At 49.8% G+C, this 22,094-nt stretch overlaps 2 protein-coding genes across 7 annotated transcripts; both read right to left on the reverse strand.

Annotated features, from left to right (window-relative positions):
- Positions 1-1,215: 1,215 nt before the first annotated feature.
- STOML2 (stomatin like 2) lies at positions 1,216-4,469 on the reverse strand. Its single transcript, XM_019663345.1, has 10 exons — positions 4,322-4,469; positions 3,962-4,099; positions 3,391-3,490; positions 3,197-3,255; positions 3,012-3,113; positions 2,745-2,879; positions 2,460-2,604; positions 2,261-2,340; positions 1,911-2,039; positions 1,216-1,497 (listed from the first exon to the last, which is right to left on the reverse strand). The coding sequence occupies exons 1-10, from the start codon at positions 4,364-4,366 to the stop codon at positions 1,360-1,362; spliced, it is 1,071 nt and encodes a 356-aa protein (XP_019518890.1). The 5' UTR covers positions 4,367-4,469; the 3' UTR covers positions 1,216-1,359.
- Positions 4,470-5,438: 969 nt separating this feature from the next.
- On the reverse strand, positions 5,439-17,054 carry ATOSB (atos homolog B). Of its 6 annotated transcripts, none has more exons than XM_019663240.1 (9): positions 16,914-17,052; positions 9,733-9,876; positions 8,519-9,488; positions 8,028-8,086; positions 7,748-7,853; positions 7,453-7,611; positions 7,107-7,175; positions 6,843-7,018; positions 5,439-6,706 (listed from the first exon to the last, which is right to left on the reverse strand). In XM_019663240.1, the coding sequence occupies exons 3-9, from the start codon at positions 9,410-9,412 to the stop codon at positions 6,553-6,555; spliced, it is 1,617 nt and encodes a 538-aa protein (XP_019518785.1). In that variant the 5' UTR covers positions 9,413-9,488; positions 9,733-9,876; positions 16,914-17,052; the 3' UTR covers positions 5,439-6,552. The 6 variants fall into 6 exon arrangements, with proteins under 6 accessions (XP_019518785.1, XP_019518786.1, XP_019518790.1 ...); XM_019663241.1 differs by lacking the exon at positions 16,914-17,052 and adding an exon at positions 12,696-12,911; XM_019663245.1 differs by having other exon boundaries at positions 5,539-6,706; positions 6,843-6,997; positions 16,914-17,054.
- Positions 17,055-22,094: the final 5,040 nt, after the last annotated feature.

Below are 22,094 nucleotides of genomic sequence, written 5' to 3' on the forward strand. Positions count from 1 at the left end.
GCACTCGGCTGGCCCTGAAACACTATACATCTTAATGTATAGTACATTCCAAATAGAACATAAGCTCATTGAGAGCAGGGAATTGTTTTCTTCATTACTGTATCCTTGGTGCCTGGCATATAGCTGGGATTCAATAAAGTTATCAAATAGATAAATGACTAAATTCTAATTCAGGAATATGTTAAGTATTCCTCCATTTCCATCTGGGTGTCCCCTTACCTCTGTTCAGGCCTTATCACCCTCTGGGATCAACTGAGGCAGCTTTCTTATTGTTCTTCCAGCCTCCCATCTCTCCTTCAAATTCCCTGTCCACATTGCAGAACAGCTCTATCTAAAACAGTAATGTGGTTACCTTAATCTTAAAAATTCTTCATGGGAAGGGGGAAAAAACCCTTCATGGATCTCCCCCTACCTTAAGGACAAAGTCCAAGCTCTTCAGGACTCTTTATCTCCTTGTGATTTGGCCCTTGCCCTATAGTCACATCCCCCTAACACCCCACCATTCAGCCACAGCAAATAATTCTGAATGTTCCAACTTCTCTGGAGCTGTGGGCCTTTGCATGTTCTAGCCCCAAACCCTAGCCTGGCAAATGCAATAATTTTTCCAGCCTGAGCTCAATGGCAGAGTTGGCAGCTTTGTTGCCCACAAGCTGATATGCTTCTGCCCCTAGGATCCTTCAACCAGAATTTTCTTCCATCACAGCACTTATCACTTTGTATTTCTGTCTGCTTCCTTGTTTGTCTCCTCTCCCTGACCTCGTATTCTGTGAAGGCAGAGACTGCTGGGTCTCAGTTGCTTTTGTAACTCATGTCTAGCACTGAGCTTGGCACATTACATAGACATCATTAAATATTTCTGAATGAGTGATTGTCAGTCCCTGAAAACCCTTTAGGCATTCAGCAGTACTATCCTGCCAAGGCAGTCCTCTTTCTCATGAGAAATTCCCCCAAACATCTGCTCAAATTTACAGCCCCACACTTAGCAGTAAGAGGACTACATTCCCCAGCTGGCAGTTCAGTAGACACGTGGCTTAATCCTTCCACCCTATCCCACAACTTCTGGAGACAAGAAGGATGATTTCACATTACATCAGGTTCATTCTTGCTCATGGAGGAATCGGCTCCCAAGACCTAACAGGACTAGAGGGTGGGAGTGGACATCCATGGAAAACACTGACCACTTTCTCAACTTCATTTCCCAATCAGAGAGAACAGTTTCTGATTTGTTACTGGTGAATTTATTACATGATTAAAGTTCAAATAAAAAAATAATAACCAAAATCTCAGCAGGGAGGCTAGAGCCAGAGTTTGGGAGAGCTGCTTCCCTGTCCCCAGCCTCTATGGTGAAGCCCAGCTCTATTAACTCAGCTTGACTCGATCAAGTTCCTCATCAAGACTTGCATCTGTGCCCTGGACATCTATGCTGTTTGCACTGGAGACTGAGTCCTGGGCCTTTGGCACTGGGGCTTTGGTGAGGGCCCCATACACACTCATGGCCTGAGAAGAGGAAGAGAGAATCATGAGGACATATGGAATAAGGTGTAACACAACCCACCAATGGCTAAAAAGAAGGTGGGGCTGGGGTCGGTCAGCTTGTTTTTACTTTCTCCCTCTCTCACACGTCAGTCTTATAAGTTTTAGAGTCGGTTCTAGGAATCTTACAAACTACCAGAGCAGGGCCACCCTCAGAATACGAGTACAGGTATCTGGGGGGGGGGGGGGGGAGATAGACACAAGAGCTTCCCTATCTCCAGGGATGAGTAAGATTTGTTCTCTATGGTGAATTAAGGGAGGTCTAGGTCTCCAGGCATTCTGAAGACCTCTATGGTATATTAAGTGGAGGTGGTGGTGGTGGTTGAGTCTCAGTTTCTGGCACTGGTGTTCTGTGCTGGGTCCTCAGGGCATCTTACCTGAGCCACCATACTGGTGACATCGCCAGGGTTGGAGGGCAGCAGGACAGTGTTGGAGTCCTTCGCCAGTTTGGAGAACGCGCTGACATACTGCTCAGCCACGGTCAGTGAGGCTGCTGCATCTCCATTCTGTGGCCACAGGAGGAATAAAATCAGAGATCACAGATGTAGAGAAGGGGATGGGGTGGAGGAGTACAGAAGAAAAGTCAGGTTCCTGGAAAGATCATAATACAAGCGATCATGTAACCTGGCTCAGTGGCACCCACAAAGGCAGGAACTTTTCCCAAGGGTAGATAAAAGAACCTCTTCTAATCAATTTCTACTACCCACTCCCACCAGGGGTCTCTCACATGTTGTGTCAAAGCTGCAGCCAGGATGCGAATAGCTTCAGCTTTAGCCTTGGCCTTGGCCAGAACTGCACTAGCTTCTCCTAGAAGAAAAGAGACAGAGCTTGACCCATGAGGTCGGGGTACCCCAAAGCTCCTGTCCCAGCACCAACCCTCAAAGACCCATGCCCTGCTCCTCCATCAGGCTCTACCCTCTGCTGACCTGCTGCCAGATTTATTTGTTCAGCCTTTTCTGCCTCAGAGGCCAGGATCTGTGCCTGCTTCTTCCCCTCTGCCACGTTGATGGCTGACTCTCGGGTCCCCTCAGACTCTAGAACTGTGGCCCGTTTCCGCCGCTCTGCCTCCACCTGGAAGCCCCCAGAGACCCCAATCAACAGAAAGTCAGAGTAAACTCTTATACAGATAAGCAACTGTACCTATCATAATAGGGAAGGGAATCCAGGTCCTAGTGTGACTAGAGCGTCATGAAGTCCGCCCTGGTCCCCACCTGCATCTGCATGGACTCTTTCACCCGGGGCGGCACATGGATATCCTTGATCTCATAACGGAGGCAGCGGATACCCCAGCAATCAGCAGCCTGGTTGATAGCATCCACAATACTAGCATTCAGGGACTCCCGCTCCTGGAGGAAGAGAGGTGTAAGAAAGATGTAAACCTCATGCTGAGAAGGGCCTAGAACTAATCTTGATCCCGGAAAGGACTGAAGAGTGCCAAGCATGTATCTTCAAACTAACTCTGGCTCAGATCTCTTTACCCTGAAGACTTTGTCCAGAGAGAGTTTGCCGAGCTCTGATCTCATGGTCGTCTGAGCTAGCTGGGTGACAGCATACTCAGGATCCTCTACACCGTAGCTTGCCTGAAAGGAGCATAGATAGTGTAAGATGCCTGGATGCAGGAGAATAACTGAGGAGGTAAATAAAGCAGAAGGGACATAGATACCTTATAAGGATCCATGATGCGCAGGTAAAGGACTCCATCGATTTGCAGAGTTACATTGTCTGTAGATGCAGGAGCAGGAAAGAAGAGTAAAGTCAGGCCTCCAGGTCCCAATCAGCTCTTTCTCCTAAGCTCTGAATCTCCAGCAACCACTTCCTAATGGCCTCAGAGCACCCATGTTACTCTGCACCCCTCACCTAGAGTCACAGCCGACTGCTCAGGCACATTGATGACAATTTCCTTGAGACTCTGCACATATCGGATCCGGTCTAACACAGGGATGAGGATGTTCAAGCCCTGGGAAGAGGAGTCATGGGTCTTCAGAAGACTAGGGGTTGTAGGGCTGGGATCCAAGCTAGGCCTGGAGTGGGTAGGGAATCAACATACAGAACGTGCCCAGAAAAGCTGAAGGCTGGGGGTGTCAATGGTAGGGAAGCCCAAGGGAATAGGAATGTGAGGCTGGTCCTCTGAATGGGATGGGAGAATCAAGGGAATGGGAGTCAGCAGAGTAGCTTTCTCCATGCAGACAGGTAGAGCTGAGAAAGTGGGTAGGGGAGATTCCCAAGAATGGGACCTGTGGAATGCCAGGGCAATATGAAAAGGTGAGAACATGGGTATGATGGTCAACAGTCTAGGCCCGGCTAGGTCTGGCCTTAAGAGTTGCAAGCCAAAGGTGAGGGCAGGCCCCAAGCAGGTCCCACCCCATCCCCCAAGTCATGAGGGAATTGGGCATCAGGCTGGCCTGGGGTGGGCAGAACAGGTTCTCACAGGCTCCAGGATCCGGTGGAATCTGCCCATTCGTTCCACCACCCAAGCCTCCTGCTGCGGCACAAACAGTACCACGGTGTTTCGGGGCAATCCTGAGGAGGCGCGGCGCGGAGCGCGGCCAATAGCCTGCACGGAGCCCTAAAGGGAAGACGACGGTTATAAGACATCCCAGCCGGCCGGGCACCCGCCCCTCTAGGCGCCTGTCCGAAGGCGCCACCCTAAAGGATCCTCAGAGAAGTTCACGTGGGACCATGACCTCTGACCCCAGTTCTCTCCCCAAACTTAGAACTCCTCTCTTTTCCAGCTGAGGACCCAGGTGATCTCTGGCGCAACAGTTGGAGTAAGCTGCCTCGCTCTTACCCTGAGCAAAAGGGCCCCAGTCTCCCGCACCGTGCGCGCCAGCATTTCCCACCGCCGCAGCGACCTCCGGAACCAACGAGACGCGGAGTAGAGCGGTCGCTCTAGAAGCCCGGACCTAAGCTTTTCCTTTCCTCCTGTATTTCCAATCCCCCGATGTACTTCCGGTCGTCTTTTCACTCCGTGCACGCCCCATTCCACACTCAGCCAATCAGCGTTACTTGACAGAGGCGTGCATCAAGTTGTTCCCTGGGAAACGCAGACCTACAGGGAGCCAGAGGTTAGAACTTGTTCTGGTTCTCTCTGATCATGCCCAAATCTCAGAAATGGTGACCAGAATGGAAGCTATTTTCTGTGTTCAAGTGGCCCAGAAATATCTCTCAGAGTTGTTTACCCCCACCCGAGAGACTCAGTTCACCGTTCCGAGCGTATAACCGTCCCCATCTGTCACCATAGCGACCAGGGGGTTGGAGCGGACTCCAATAGCCATAGTTGCCATAGTGACATTCTCTGGCAGTCCTGCTGTGTTGTACCCAGCCCTCCCACTGGGGACTTACCCGATTCGCGTTGCCATAGTGACTGGGCCTAACATTGCCGGATGATTGGACTGAGATTTACCACTTCCCTCTTTTCCCAAGGTACCATAGCTTTTTCTACCTCTTTCCAGGGCCTAATAGATCCTGGTCCCCTTGCATAGACTTCAGCACAGAGTCCCAACATTCAGCCTTGTCTGGAGCATGTCACCCTGCACACCTCCCTGAGCTCTGGCACATCCTTTAATAGACTTGTATGGTCACCCTCATTTTACACATCAGGGCACTGAAGTTCAGACGGGCTAAAATCATTGACAACAGAACCAGTATAAGAATCCATATCCACATCCAGAGAGTTCTGCTTTTATATTGAACCTTCCTCACCACCCAATCCCATTATGTGGAATCAACCCCAACCCTAAGAATCAGCAGGGCCTCATGGAAGACCTTATGAAGACCATCCCATTCAGAGGTCTTCCATTCATAGCCTCAGGCCCCCTCTCTGGGAGAAAGGGTAGAGTCCCAGCTCCAGTTAGGCCCTCTATCCCCATTCCCATGCTTTCCCCAACAGAAAAAGTAGGACTTAGTTCAAGTTTCCAAACAAGAATTTATTCTTTCTTTCTTAAAAAAAAAAAAAAAGTACCAGGTACAATTTTTTTTCCCCGTGTGTGTGTGGTTTTTTTTTTGTTTTTTTCAAGTTTCAGCAAATGCTTGTTCCCCTCAACCTAGCCCCAGAAGTCAGGGCTAAGGCTGGGTCAGTGTCTGGAGTGGGGAACGGGGTAGTTGGGAACCACATGACTGGGTTTGAGGGGTGCCCCTCACCCCCAGCTGAGGTAGGTAGGTCAGAGTCTGGCCAGGTGAGAGGAGGCACCCCGGTCCATGGCCCTGACTCTGCCCCCTGAACACCTTCCTCAGTCAGGACCCCAAAGTATGGAGACACAAGCAGGAGAGGGACAACTGGAGTCTGGAGCCCTAGATGAGGGGTGGTTAACCCCCATGTGTGTGCACATGCATGAACGTTCTTTCTCACACACATACCACACACACAGCTTCCGCATGTGCATGTGCGCGCGTGCGCGCGCGCACAAGGCCTTCAGAAAGGGGTCAGAGGGTAGGGGAAGTGAAAAAAACAGGGAAGGACAGGGGAAACTGAGTCTTTGGCTAGTGACTCAGTCCGTCTGGGATAACCTCTCTGCCCTCAGCTGAGGGAGAGCAGTTCCCCAGTCCCAACATCAGCCTCTTCAACTCCTGAGGTTGGAGCAATATCTGAGAGTGGGAAGGGAGGAGGGGCAATGCCAATTGTCAAGTTTGGGAGGTTACCAAGGCAATCCAATTTGAATAAATTATAAATTAAAAATAAATAAAATAATAAGTGGCCCCTGCCCAGGACTGGGAGGCAACACTGGCATGACTTGCCTGGGAACTTGGGACAACCTCAGGGTAGCTTCGGTTCCTCCCCAGTACCTAAGCTGGCCTGGGAATTCGAAGGGAGGGGGCAGGCACGTGGAGAACCCAGAATAGGGCAGATTGTGGTAAGGATCAGAAGCTTTAAACACCCAAATAATCACTTTGGGCATGAGCATGGCGAGGGCTTTAATTCAAGCCTGAAGGGTCTCTCGCCACCTCTCCACGTGTTTGCTCTGTCCAGGATGGAGTATGACGGGCTGGTCCTTGGCCCACATAGGTTCAGGGCACTGGCATTCAGGGCAAAGGTGAATAACGTGGATTGTGAGGGGCCTCAGTCACAGCCTGCAGTTCATAGGGGAGCCCTGTGTCCAGTTCCAAGCTCCGGCGGGAAAAAAGCAGGCGGATGTCTCCATGCAGGCTTAAACGGCCTGAGCGGGAGCTCCGGAACCTAGAGGAGAATAGGGTGATCAAAGGAAGGACCCAGACAATAGAGAAGCAAGGAGAGATCCTATTCAGGGAAGGGCTACCTGGGTTGGGGAAAGGATACTTGGGCCTCCCCAGCTGTCCTGGAGCCCTGTCCTCACCTGAGGTGCAGCAAGTAGCAGAGGAGGCGGCGGGTGGGGCTAACATTTCCCTCCTCACCCACAGGCACCAAAAAGAGGCGATGGCGCAAGAAGGTCATGTGGGCAGCAGGCATGTCCGAGAAGTCAAAGGTCACGAGGAACATCTTCACCACAGTCTGATTGGGGTTAAATAAGGTCTGGGGGCAGGACAGGCAAGATTGGTAGGGCCTAGGGGCTGTTTTCCTCTCCCCACTCCCCCCTCCCCCCACCTCAGGGAAAACTCACCACTTGGATGGTGCCCACCTTGGGCACGCTGTAACCCTTCCTCCCCAGGGGGTTCAGGTCCACGACGCCCTGGAAAGGCCATGGAGCCATCAGCTAAGGTGAGTACTGAGAGAGCCCTGAATACTCATCCATCTCCACAGTCTCACTCTGGGATCCACACTAGAGTGTTCCCCACTGCCTTGACTCTTTCCTAGGTGAGGAACACCTAAAGAATACCTCCTATACTCTAGTTTCTCTTCAGATCACATAAATCTTTCGCCTTTTACTAGAGATTTCCGTGAAGAATACCTCCTGACCCCAACCCCTCATCCTCAAGAGCTGATTTTGAGTTGAAATCAGATCATACCAGAAAAGGGGCTGGGGCATTTTGTTCAGAAACATCAAAGAAGGTGACAGTGACAGGCAGCGTGACATGCTGGGGGCAGTAGGATCCACTAGCTCCAATCTCTGCCGTGAAGCCCTCAATGTGGCCAGATGGTGCAAAGCGCCCTCGCAGCAGTGATTCCTGATGTGGGAAAACACACTTTGAGAAAGATGCCAGCTCTTTTCCTTATCCATCCAAGCCACACTCCACCATCCCACTCCCCACAAGATCCCCACCCCCACAACCACCACCAATCACGGAATCCAAAGGGAACTACCTCAAAGTTGCCCAAAAGGGTACGGCTGACAGTGGGGGTAGGAGCAGGGGAGGCACTGGGGGGGCTCAGCAGGCCTGGTCCCTTCCGGAAGTTTCGAAGGGAGCTCCTGGTAAATAAGGAAACACACAGTGGGTTGGCTTGAGGTGTGCTGAGATGCCTGCTTATGTCCTTAGGCCCCACGCTTTGCCATTATTTAGGGCTCCTGTCCTGGGGTCCCCTACCCAGCAGTGGGAAAGAGAATTGTCCAGACACAGGGCAGAGGGAAAAGCTGGTCACTTACAGCTTCAGGCGACGGGCACCTTTCAGCCTCCGCCCCATGGGACTGCAGTCTATAGGGTCCTATGGAGAACAAAGATTAGAGAAAGAGATTGGGTGGAGGCCAGGTATGTTTGGGAGCAAGGACTGATTACAAGCTTTCATAGGAATATGCCCCCCTTCACCTTTTCCCACACATATAGCCACTTAAGAGTAGACCACCTCCAAAGGGGAATGGGTAGGGAGTTGGGCAGAAAAGGGGAAGGGGATTAAGAAGTACAAACTTCCAGTTATAAAATAAGTCACAGAGGTATAATGTACAGCATAGGGAATAGAGTCAATAATATCATAATCACTATGAACAATGACAGATGATTACTAGACTTATTGCGGTGATCACTTTGTAAGGCATATAAATGAATCACTATATTGTACACTGAAACTAATATAATATTGTGTCAGCTATAATTAAAAATAAATTTTAAAAAATAGTTGACATCTTCTCTCCTGGCTTACCAGAACAGGCTCCTTGGGCCCAGGCAGCAGGTGGCTCCAGAAGGGTGTGGCTTTGGCATCAGAACTGTTGGCAGCAGGAGGGTGACCCAGGGCTCCCCGGCGCCTCTGAGGGGCTGGCCCCTCATCCTCAGAGCTGACATCCAGGGCTTCTCCAGCAGGAAGCAGCCTTCGCTTGGTGGGGCAGGGGCCTGGAGGTCCAGGGCCAGGGGGTGTGTGCTCGGGACTGTGCCCATTGGCAGTGCCAGGGGACTCCCTAGGCCAGGGGCTGCCCCCATTGCCCACCCCAGCCACTGGGCTCTTACCCCCTAGTTGTGCAAGACTGTGCAAATCAGTGTCAAGTGTGTGCAGCTGGCCTGGAGGGGCTTGCCCTGGGGACTCCCTCAGGGACCCCTGTCCCCCTGGATCTGGGGAAGCCCAGTCTCTGGTGTGCAAAGTATTGCAGGAAGCATTTGATGGGGGCCAGGGGGGATTCTGGGTCCCTGAAGTCCAAGGTGAGGTGGCGCTACTTCCCTGTTCCACAACACAGAGGCCATGATGGCAGAAATGCTGGCTGGCCACACCCAGTTCCAGCCCCAGCCCCTCTGAGCCCAATAGCCCCACAATAGATGGTTCTTCAGGGGGTAGGCCCTCCCTAGCCCCCAACCCAGGGCCTCTCTTCAGCTCTCGGGGACCCTCAGTGGATGGGGCTGACCGTTTCAGGGCCCTATGAGGCTCGGAGGCACCAGCTGGAGTGGAAAAGATGGATACCTGGTAGACCCCGGGGGATGTTGCCCCCCCTGCTGGGCTGTAGCCCATGAGCAGGCCACCCTGGAGGGCCCCCTGCCTGACTGCAGGCTGCGAAGGGCCAGCCTCTGGCTCTGAGGATGGAGATGGCTCCGCCTGCACGTGGCGCATGAAGCCCCGCCTTGGGTCAGGGGGGCCCCCCCCCACAGCCTTTATGCTGGGCCTGGGCTGGGGGGCCTGGGGACATCTGTGCAAGAGAAGAGAAGAAAAGGTGGTCAGAGGAATCAATGTGTCTTCTCTCTCCCAGCTGAGTTTCAGGTCCTCCCCTGGCCTGAAGAGGTGACCTTGCAGGGTTCCTGGGGGTAAAGGTTTCCAAATCCCCAGGTGGATTAATGGAATATAGAGGCTACTCCCAGAACTTCTGAAAGGGTGACATGTTTAGCTCAGATTTCTTACTGGACCTGCTCCCCCTCCCTCTCCCTGGCACTCACCCCGATGAAGAGGCCTTAAGCCTAGCTGTGTGTTCCCTCTTTCTGATTGATGTCTTGCTCTCCTAGCTTGCAGTCTGCTCCATGCCCGCTGCACTGGCAAGGTGACTGCCACCATTCCGTGCAGCTCCTGGGCTCAGCTGGACCCTAAGGAAAGAAAAACAAACATAAGCCAGGATCCCTGCAGTCAGTGGTAAGGTTCCTCTCCTATTGTGGCCTAATAGAATATACCATAAGACATCCTCTTCCCATGTGAGGAGCTCTTCAGAAACAGAAGGGCAGTCTTGGGATCCAGGGCCCAGAGAGCAGAACTGGGCTACATAAAGAGTCACAGGCAGGCAGGTCTTGGCTCAAAAGGAGTCACAGGGAGGTAGGTCTTGGCTCAATGTAATAAGGATCTGTTAAGTTGAGGCAGGATGGCGACTTGTCAGGGCCACCACCTTGGGGACTCCTGCTCTGAATGGGAAGGGGGATGAGATACCCCAGCTCCAAAAAGACCATGCCAGCTAAGAGGTAGCCAGGGCAAGAATTCAGAATTCCTAGTAAAGTCCACCAAGTTGCACAACTCCTTCTCACATGTCTATCTCCAAAGGGACAAGTACCACCCCAGAGCCCTAAGGGCAGGTATCTTGCAGAAACTCCCTCCCCCCACTCCTCTCACACTCAGAGGTACAAACCTCAGGTCAGTTCAAAGCAGGCCCTCCAGCCTTAAACTCCCAATTAACCCAAGCAGTCTGTCCCTTTAACAGGACGCAACAAATCTAACCAAAAACAAGTCTGGGGTGGGAGGGAGAGGAGGCACTGCCAGAAGGCACTTTCCAGGGTCTACCCCTCCCCTTAGGCCCTGCAAACTAGAGATAAGGCAGTGGCAGTCAGACAGCTGGAAGCATCTAGGGGGTACCTTTCTACTCCTCTCCAACACATTCAACACCCAAAAAACAAACCACTGCTTTTCTGCCAGGGCACAAGATCATCTTCACCAAGTAGTCCACCTTCAGGGGCCTACACTGGGTGAGGGGAATGTCAAATTGAAGACCATTTTCATTTTCCTTCATGGGAGGAAAAACTGCTCCCAGGATCAAGCTTCCATCTAACATCCACAATGCCCTTTCTCCTTCAAGGAATGCCCCCTGTTTGCCTACCCAAGCCCTACCCTTTCTCCTTGGCTAGGCCAAGTGCCATCCCCTCCAGAAAGCCTACTCTGGCCACCCCAGACCACAGATATCTCTCCTCTGAGACCTCACCTAGGGCAGTGTCACTATCTCCTGCAACTCAGTCACAGTTCTGCTTCCTCTGTGGGTAAGACAGCTCCCAGACCAGGGGTCAGCAAACTTTGGAGACGGAAGAGCCAATCCTGTACCTCACAACAATTTAAAAATTATTCGAGAACCATAAAACAAATGAAATCATCACTATGTGAATATCCTTTAAAAATTTTATAAATGAAACTATGATAGTTTTATTTTCATTTTCAATTTTACTTTAGAGCCACATGTACATACCCAAAGAGCTGCATGTGGCTCACAAGCTGCAGTTTGCCAACCCCTGTCCTAGACTGACCACACGATTCTTGAGGATAGATCTGTGCCCCACTCCACGCAACTCCAACCACAGGGATAAGAACATAGCAGGGCTCAAAAAAGCAGATTGCAGGCCCCAGAGATTTGGGTAGCAGTCCTGACAATGCAGAGAAAAACTCCCAGAATGAGAGAAGCAGAGAGATTAATTGTATAGGGAGAATCAGTGAAAACAGAGGTGGGGGTGGGGAGAAAGGGGTAGATTTGCACCCAGGGCCTAAAAAGCTCTCTTTCACTAAGGAGAGCTTCTCCTTCATTACACCCTACACTATCCTAGTTCACCAAGTTCTCATTAGAACTGGGATCCCTAAGACAATTCTGTTTCCTTGTGCTGGGTGCGGTGGCTGGGAAGGGCAGCATGCCAATGGCAGTGTTGTCAGTGGGTACAACTTGTACTCTTTCTACCCCTCCTTTCTTCTCCCCAAGCCAGACAGACTCAGGGAGGGCCTTTTCCTTAGCTCTCCCACCTCCAGGTCATCCCAGTTGGTCTCTTGAGCTCTTGCCCTGGGGAAGCCAGGTGATGACATGATGCCCAACTTGACCCCAGCATGCCTGGCATCTGCTCATTACCCCAGGGCCCTCTCAGTTCTCTCCCTGTCAATGAGAAGATCTAAGGCTCACTTCCCTGCCACCCAGCCAGTCTGGCTCTAGACCATGGCTTCAAGCTGACTCATGGGGCAGGACTTAGGGGGAAGGGTAGGCCAAACCTCCTCTCTGTGCAGGGGGTGGGCAGCAGCTGGCATCAAACAGCTGTGCCAGGCTTTGACTGGCAAAGACTACAGCTCCCAACATGCCAAAGGAGCAAGACCAGTAAAAACAACAAGTCCCAGAATACCATGGGGTTTGTACCCTTAGACACCTGCTAGGCCTGGGAGGTAGAGTAGGTGGGTGTTGGTATAGGTACAAGCTTCCAGGCTCACTCTCCCCTCCCCTTCAGTATTAAAGATGTGCATTTCTACCCTGATCAAGAAGAGTAACAAGGAGAATTCCTCTCCATGTGCTTTCCACCTTCATCTAGTTCAGAGAGAAAGGCTGCCAGCTGCTCTACATTTTGTCCCTACACAGGTCCACACAAGCTAAGGGGCTTGTTTCTATGGACCACCACTGTGGGTAGGAAGGTCAGTCTCTGCTCTCTCACTACCTCCTTGGCCACTGGCCTAGAGCCCTCCACCCTCAGTGGAGAGGGAGCAGATCTCAGCACCTCCTCCAAACTGAACCCGGCAGACTCACCCTGATTCCTACACTCCTTGTTCTGGACGATCATCCACCCCCACCCCCTGCTTAGCCTCCCAGGTCCTTTCTCACCCCTCTCCTCCCCATAGCCTGGGACAGGCCCCATTCCCTACTGGAGCTTCGTAGATTTGCTCTTTTCCCCTAGTACACACTCACCCCGCTCCCAACTTGGCTCCGCCACGGCGGTCGCTGCTCCGGCCCCTCAGTCCCGTCCCTCCCCTCGAATCCCCGATCCTCCCCGCACGGGCCCCCAACCCAGACAAAGGGTGGCTCAGGCTGAGCCCTGCTCTGCTAGGCTCTTTTCTGTTCAGCTTCGTATGCAACACTAGCGGGCCCTGACGCCCGCAGCCCCCCAGCCGCTGCTGCGCCCCTCCCCGCGACTGTCCCTCCCGGTGGCCGCCCCGGCTCCGCGCTGCCGACTCTGCTGCCCCTCTGACTCACAGGCCATTTCCTACCAGCTGATGGGGCCGCCCGCCCCGCCCAGCGACCCAACACCCCCGCCGCGGCGGCCGCGGCCGCCACGCCCCCCTCAGACCACGCCCTCCATGGCAGCGACCGTGCTCATTGGCCCATAGGAGGCCAGCCTCCCCACGACCTCAAGTGTGAGGCACGCCCCCACCAAAAGATGCACGGCCATTGGTCCACAAGAGGGCAGGCCTACCAGGGTCGCCCCGCCCATCTCCTAACTCCTCATCTGCCGGAATCCAAAGCAGCTCTCTGCCCAGCCATTTAACCCTTTTAAAGACATAGGCCTCCCACTTCTCCCCCCGCCCTTCCTCTTCCGAGGCTGGTTAATTGGATGCCCTAGGGCTTTCACAAACAGTTGGAAAACATCCAAAATCGGCCTAGTTTTCCCACACCAGACCCCAAATATCCCCACTCCCATTCATCTCTCTCTGCTTTGCAAACAAGGACTCCAGAGACTAGAGAACTCTTGGAGCCTAGGAAGATTCCTTCATGGCAGAGCAGATGAAAAGGTCCTGAAGTGGGATACTATCTCCTTCCATTGAGAAATGGTATTCTTCCTTCTCTTACTCTATACTGATGTTCTTTTGCCTTCACTGAAGGAGCCCCAAGGGAGACATTCTAATTCAGAGATCTAAACATCATTCTTTGTGCTTCATCCCTTCTGTCAGTACTCTTTCTATTCACAGGCCCCTGTTCAAGGAGGCAGAACACTCAGAAGAAGTGGACTAGGAAGGCTTCTGCCCAGAGCGGGGGACATATGCCCAACTCAAGCTCACCCCCATGACTCACAGCTCCCTCGAAACTCTCCACCCTCCCCCTGAGTCACTGGGCCCCAGGCCCAGCCCAGACCCAGCCAAATTAAGTGGCAGCAGAACCAGCATTCCTAATTCTTGTCCTCCTACTCTTTGAATGACCAGGATGGAAGCCTGTGTAAGGATTAGGCACACAAAGACACTTTTCAGAGGGGCTGCTCCAGGGGCAACCTAAGAAAATAGCATTGTCTACCTTTCCCTCTGCACTGTTCAGCAAATCAGATGCTGTGGAACTTAGGAGGCTTTTTCTCCTAGTCTTTCACAGAAGCAGGAGAAACACCAGAGCCAGAAGAGGGAAGATTCAAACTGAGGCCCTGGAGAACTGGCATCAGCCAGGACAGCTGGTTGTGCCTCCAGAAGAGGGGGAGTCTGTTCTATAGTTCAGAGGCCACAGCAGGCCCAAGGTCCTTGAGGTCGACACTGGACAGTAAAAAGAGGTTCCCCTCCTCCTACTTCCTCCTTGTGCCCTAGACTTAGGAAGGACAAGCAAGTAAGTTAGTTCCTCAAGGCTCCTTTCTCCTCACCTCAGACCAGGCGAAAAACCTTGAAAAAGAATGCAGTTGCATGGACTGACGTCCTTGTTGGTTCCCCAATGATAAGGAACAGGATTAAAGAAATTTTCAACACCCTGAACAAAATTGCAGAGTACAAATGTAAAAGTTACTGGGTAGACAGGTAGACACAGAACACAGTAGGAAAGGAATAATCCCTTGATGACCCCACCTTGTTCTATTTTACTGCCACTACCATAGGCCCAGGCCTTAATTACCTGTAAAGGTCAGGGAGCAATAGTTCAGGGGGAAAGATCAAAGATGTTCTAGGTCTCAGTGTGTCCTGGAAAACCAGCATGGTACAATCAAGAGGCCTTACCTAGCTGCCCTAACTCTTACCCTGCTTTATTATTTTTCATAACAATTACCAACAGTTGGCCTCTCGCTCTTTCTCTTTCACACACACACACACAAACACACTTCTTCATTTCTTTTTTCCTCTATTATAATAGAAGCTCCACAAGAGCAGCACCTTTATCTGTTTTGTTCATGCTGATATTCCCAGAATCAATTATGTCTGGCACATAATAGGTGCTCAATAAACACTGGCTGAAAGAAACAATTAGGAACAACAATCAGGGGACCTGGGTCCTAACTCTTGCTCTTTCACTGTGAAACAGAGAAAATCAGTCTCTTTGGCCATCAATTTCCAAATCTGTAAAATGAGGGGTTTGCATAAATGATGACAACTGAGGGCTTCTACAACTCTGGCCTTATACTGCTATAATTCTAATGGCTATTGTTCATTCATATCCATTTTCAGAAGATGGGTCCAAGCGTCTGAATGCCTTGCTGCTTGTACCAAAGAAGAAAAGATATATACTCCAGCCTCAGCTCAGCAAACTAATGCCTTTTCTCTTCATGCCCCACCCACTCACACAAATGCCTCAATCCTGAGGAAGCTGGAGTGAGTCTGCCTTAGGCCTGCCTCTTTGACAGACAGTCTGGGAAGCTGTGTTGCCATAGCAATCAGCTCCACCTCAAAAGGCATCAGCCTGCCCTCCTTTACCCCACCCCACCCCGGCTTTGTCTGGCCTCAGAACCCCCTCCCTTGCCAGATAGTCTCTCAACTAGAGGAGGCTGGCTTGGGGCCCCTTTTCAGCAACACTGTCACACTCATTCAGCCACACTGTGCAAGACAGGCCTTTCTCACCCTTTCCCAGTAAGCCCAGGGGCAAAAAAAACTCTGGCACTACATCAAGTTCCCTCAGGGAATGAGAGGAGCCCCCAAGAGGACCAGGCTCTAATCTCAGTTCTGACAGTCAGCTTCCAAGCCAGGACTATGAGAAGCCATTCCTTCTTCCTCCCCGAGTTGAGGCTGGAATCTCACATCCCTTCCCTAGTTCAGTCTACAATTGTGGCTCACTTTTCAAAACACAGATCAAAGACCCTCAGTACGCCTCACTATTTCCCTCCTCCCACAGAAGCCCAGAATTTTTGAGGCCCCTAAGGTACCCCACCCAACAGAAGGAAAAGGGTGGAGAAAATCAGTTTGTGGGCAGTAAAAATATGGCTACCAGTCACTTAGGGGGCTGTTAGGAAAGACCTTGATAGTAGTAAGGGGTGGGGTCTGGGCCTTGCTGCTGGTTACTAGGATCTCTGGCCACTGAGTATAAAGTCTGGGGCAGGGCACAGCTCCTAGACGGGCAAGGACCAGGCCAGGCCCCGGGGCGAGGAAGGAAGTGGGAAATGAGCACACCCAGAGCGTAAGGGCAGGGCAAAGGGGGGAGGGGGAGAGGGGGAAGATAGGGACCAAGGCAGGCTCTGGAAGGAACAGGAACTAGAGTGGGGGGTTAACAGGAACCAAATGGGGGAAGGGTCCCCAGGGACACCAACTTGGGGAAGAAACCCCAGTCTCAGCCAGACAGATTCAAAGTGGACTGAGCACAAGGCCTGGTGGCACGCAGGGCCTGGCTCCTCTCTAAGAGTGCTCAGGTCAGAAAGTAGAGTTAGGAGCTGAGGAGCCAGAAGCACTACAGACTGGCTTCTTCACCCCACTAATTCCATCACCCTCACTCCTAGAACACAGTACACAAACATCTTCCTGGAGTCTCCACAATGCCCCAGACTATTACTTTCTCAAAGCATTAGGGGTTTTCCCCCCTAATTAGTTGGAACCAACAACCCCTTCCCCTCTTACAGTGCTCACAGCCCCATACCTTCTTTCTCCACACAGTCCCTCCCTGGCTCTCACACTCTGGACCACCAACCCTTCATCACACAGCATCCACTTCTTGCAAAGTGCCTTCAGGTCCCCTCCCCCTCAAATATGCCTTCAACACTCCACATCAGATAGCGACCTTCACCCCCTCACATAGTACCTTCCACCCCCACAAAGCACTCCCGCCCCTCCCCCACAAGAGGCCCTGAAGAATGCACCTCCTAGCCCACACATTGAGCCCTTAATTCTTTCCCCAACTCTGTCTTCCTCCCTCCAGAAGTCTACAGATCCTCTTCTTCCATAACGTGTCCCCCACCTCCCTATGTCTGCCCAAGCGTACCGCCGTCCTTGTACCTTCTTCCACCCGCACCCCGCCCCACACCTGTAGTTCCGGGAGTCCCGTTGCACCTAAGGAGGTAGTGGTGGACTGGTGCAGTAACCAAGCGGCCCTAGCTGCAGCTTCGGCCTACAAACCTCGCCCCTTAGTCCGAGCCCCGCCCCCGCAACGCCAGGGCCCAACCTCTCCCACGTCCCACCTCCCACCTTCCCCGGTTTCGTCCCCTTTCCTAGTTTCTTGAATTCCTTGGGCTCCTCCTTTCTAACTCAGACCACGCCCCCTGTGGCTCCGCCCCTTCTGGTCTACTCCGCCTCTCCCCGGGATCCTCCGCTTGCCCCTAGCTCCACCCCCTAATCCCCGCCCCCTTTTGGTCTCTGCCTTTCACTAGGACCCGCCCCCTAGAATTCCAGCCTGGCAAAACCAGTGCCAGGCCCCTTCCACCACGAGCCCCCTCCCATCTCGAAGCCTCTCTTCCCTCCGCCCCTTCTCCCGCGAGTCTCACGCGGGCCCTCGTTCTCCAGCCCGGATCCGCTGGCTCTGATTGGTAGCGGTGGCCCCAATGGATGGCCAGGGAGACAAAGTGATGGCTGCAGGTCGCCTGAGGCCCCACCCCGGCCACGTGCGGCTTCTGTGATGACAGATCTAGAGGGGTGGGGCCTCGGCCCGCAGGCTGTGGGCCTAGGCGGACTTGATCTGGGCGGGGGTTGGGGGCCGGAGCCGGAGCCAAAGCGCTAGCCTGAGAGCTCCGAGCTTCACCCGGCCAAGTCTTCCCAGGCTTTCGCGCTAGTGTGAGTTGCCTGCGGAACTTGAACCTCTTTGAGAGGAGGTCTGGGTTAGCGCGCTCATTTGCCCTAATGGGAGAGGTCTGTGGTGTTTGCAAGGTAGGGTGCAAGGAGTCTCAGGGGTGTGTGAAACTTGGGGGAATCTGGGCGGTGGGGTCTCAAGTTTGTGAGATTGACGGATTTCTGCAGCCTAACGCTGTGCAGGAGAGCCTGAGTTCTGGGAAATGGGCAATAGAGTCAGATCTGTACCTGGGGAGGTGAGTCAGCGAGGAAGTCTGAATTTTAGGATCTTGAGTGTGAATACTGAGAAGAGTTTGAAATCACCGGAGAAGAGTAGGGCCTTTGCTTTATACAAGTGTCGAGTGAACTACAATATATAACAGTTACATATGTTCTGTAATTTAATTAGCGCTTGAGCCTTGTCTCAAACTTCCTCTCCGGTTCCCAAAATACAGCAGGGTAGGTCGATGCTTATTAGCTACGGGTAGATGGCAGCACAGGACCCTTGCAGAACTGGATGGGTCCTAAGCCCAGGCAGAGCCGATGGGGCCGGCCTCTCAGAGGAGCCGGCGGTATAGAGATGGCTGTATGGTAGGTCTGACCTGATCAAGTTCTCTCAAAGCCTCATTCTTTAGGTCTGTCTCTGTGACTTTCCTTCTGTGAGTAGATAACTTAAGCTGGTTTACTGAACCCTAATGGTGTGCGAGGGGAAAATTAATTTTTTTTCTGCCCTTAAGGAACTTGTTTTAGATAGTCATACAAATATCTATATAATCCTGGAGAAAGTAAAGTTGGAACGGTTTGGTGTAGTGGAAAAAGTACAGGGGTTTGAAGTCATTGACAGTCTTGAACTTTGGTTTGGGTATTTACTAGCTGTATGAATTTGGGTAAATTACTTGACTTTTTAAGAAATAAATTTAAATTTAGAAAATCTTAGATTTACAGAAATTTTGTGAGGATAGTACAGAGTTTCCATATACCCCATACCTAATTTCCTATATTGTTAACATCTTACATTATTATGGTTCATTTGTTACAATTAATGAACCAATATCGATACATTAACTAAAGCCCATACTTTACTCAGATTTCCTTAGTTTTTACCTTTCATCCTTTTTTTGTTCCAGGATCCCATCCGGGATAGTGCATTATGTTTAGTTGTCATGTCTCCTTAAGCTCCTCTTGGCTGTGACAATTTTTCAGATTTCTTTGTTTTTGATGACCTTGACAGTTTCGTGGATCACTGGTCAGGTATTTTGTAGAATGTCCTTCAGTTGGGATTTGTCTGATGTTTTTCTCATGATTAGACTGTGGTTATGGATTTTGGAAAGGCATAGCACAGAGATAAAGTGCCAGTTTCATTACATCTTATCAATTTATGTGTGTGTATATGTGGTATGTTTACATACACAATATTGGCATATTGTATATTTGTATTACAATCTTTTTGAAAAATCAATGTCTCCTAAACATTCTCTGAGTATTCCTCCACAAGATTAAAAAAAATTTCTTTATGAAATATTTTAGGCATATAGAAAATTATAAAGAATACTATAACACCCATGTTATTCTCATACAGCCTTATGAAATCTTAATATTTTACCACATTTACTTAAAGTTCTCTTTTAAGGAAATTAATATTTCAGATAAAGTTGAAGCTTTTATATAGCCCTTCTTACTTAATCTCACTCCCTTCCCTCCCTTGCTCTTCATCTTCTCTCCCCAGAAGTAACCACTATCCTGAATTGATGTTTACCTTTCTTTTGAATTTTAAAAATAAATTTACTGACTGATGTACATGTATTTCTGTTGGGTAGATACCTAGCAGTAGAATTGCTGAGTCATAGGGCATGTATATGTTCAGCTTTAGTACGTATTGCCAGTATTTTTTCCAAAGAGATTGATAACAGTTCACGTTCCCACAATAGATGAGAAATCTAGTTTCTCTACTTCCTTGCCAACTCTTGATGTTGTCAGTCTTTTTAATTTCAGCTATTCTAGTATATGTGTAGTGTATCTCCTTGTGGCTTTAGTTTGCACTTCCCTGATAGCTAGTAGAGTCCAGGTACCTTTTCATATGTCTATTGGCTATCTTCTTTTGTGACTTGCCTGATCAGGTCCTTGACCCATTTTTCCATATGGTTTGTCTGTCATTTTGCTATCTATTTGTAGGAGCTCTTTGTGTATTCTGAATATGATTCTTTTGTTAGAGAAATCTAGTGTAAATACCTTTTTCCACTCTGTAGCTTGCCCTTTTATTCTCTTAATGGTGTCTTTCAATAAACGGAAATTCTTAACTTTAATATAGTTCAATTTATCTTTTTGTAATGTTGACTTTAAAAATAAAACAGTCAGTTATTTTTACCAGCAAAAATGAGTTTATTCAGGATAAGCGGAGAATTGTAATTCAGGTCAAGTATGCTGTAGCAGAAACTATAGGCAAGTCCAGCAAACAAAGGCAAAGAATGGTACTTTATAGAGGAAAAGGAAGAAGTTGGGAGGAGTTGCTTTGAAAGAAAGTCCAGTGGAGGAAAGAGAGGCAAGAGAGTGTTCAGGGTGGTGATGGCTTCTCAATGGCTGAATTGCAACAGTTCCAGTTGGCTTGGTTTATTACTAGGCAAGGAGAAATCTTCCTTTCTCCAGCTGGGATAGTAAAGTAGAGACACTTCTTGTTGGGAATTCTAGGTACATTCTTTTCCTGTTGGGGTATGTAATTGACATCAAGTGGTAGTACATGAGAGCTCTACCTCCTGGCCTCTGAACTCCATTTTAAATGAGGTTTCCTTTATTCACTTTCATAGTTTATGGTTAATGCATTTTATGCCCTATTTAAGAATTTTTTGCCTACCCCAAAATAACGAATGTATTTTCTTATGTTATTGTCTAAAAGCTTTATTATTTTACCTTTTATAAGTCACCTTGAATAGATTTTGGGTATGGTGTGAGATAGGAGTCAAAATTAGTTTCCCCTCTGATATGGTTATCCAATTGATCCAGTGCCTTTTATTGAAAACACTGTCAAAGTACAATTTCAAAAAAGTTGAAAGCAAGATTCTTATAAGAATATAGAATGAACATATGTCAAAGATTTATTTAACTCATTAATAAGCAGAATGGTAAAGCATGTTCAATGAGCATTTGAGGAAATTAGATATTAGTCAGAATTGGGGGGATATATAGAGAGATAGCGATAGAGAGATTTTGTTATAAGCAATTGGCTCAGAGGATTATGGAAGCTGACATGTCACAAGATCTGTAGCTGGCAAGCTAGAGACCCAGAAGAGCTGATGGTATAGTTCTAGTCTGAGTCCAAAAGACTGAGAACCAGGAGAGCTGATGGTGTAGTTCCAGTCTGAAAGCAGGCAGGCTTAAGACCCAGGAAGAGCTGATGTTTCAGTTCCAATGTCCCAGTCAAAGGCAGCCAGTTGGAGAGAAATTCTCTCTTACTAAGCCTTTTTGTTCTATTCAGGCCTTCAATTGATTTGATGAGGCCCACCTACATTAGAGAGGGCAATCTGCTTTACACAGTCTGCCTATTCAAATGTTACTCTCAACAGAAACATCCTTATAGACACACCCTGAATAATGTTTGACCAAATATTTGGGCACCCTGTGGTTCAGTCAAATCGACACATAAAACAATCACAGGTATTTATAGGCATTTGAAAAAATGACATTAGAATAAGATTGTTAGGTTTGATATAAAACTGGTTAATGTCTATAAGACAACACCAAACCTTTTCTACTAACCAGAAATCTTTTGCATCATTACCAGACAAAATCTATAGGTTAATAAGTGACTTCACAGAGTTTTAGCATTTAATCAAGAATAGATAATGAGTTAAGCAAAAGTATATTGCCTGGATAATTAATGTTTGGCAGGCCCTGCTGCTTTCTGTTTGCAGCATTTCCAGATTTTGGGTGATTTTTTTTTTTAGATTTTTTTTTTAATTGGGGAATCGGGGAAGGGGAACAGACAAGTTGCTGTCCTTTTGTTCTTCAGTATAGTTGTGGAGGACGTTGCTTCACTGGCCCATGTTGGCCCACGTTGGTCTTATCATTGCGCTGTTCCCGTGAGAGGCAGTCGCTCGATGGCCATTGGATGGCCACTCACGGTGGCTCACAAAAGCTCACGCCAGCTGCCAGCCAGCCCCACTGCAGCCTATGCCTTCACCGGAGATTCACGGCAGCCCAGCTCCAGGTTGAGCTGTTGTTCACCATCTTAGCTGTAGAGGGCGCAGTGTCACTGGCCCTCATGTGGGATCTGAACTGGGGCCCTGCTGCTCAGAGCTGGTGTCCCAAGCGAGCTCTTAACCAGCTGAGCCACTCGACCGGCCCTTGGGTGATTTTTTTTGACAAAATAATCCTTTCCCACACTGCTCCGCAGTGTCTCCTTTTTCATTAAAAAAGAAAGTGCCCATAATATGTGGGTCTGTTTCTGGAC

The sequence above is a fragment of the Hipposideros armiger genome, unplaced genomic scaffold, assembly GCF_001890085.2.
Source record: "Hipposideros armiger isolate ML-2016 unplaced genomic scaffold, ASM189008v1 scaffold_388, whole genome shotgun sequence".
Lineage (NCBI taxonomy): Eukaryota > Metazoa > Chordata > Mammalia > Chiroptera > Hipposideridae > Hipposideros > Hipposideros armiger.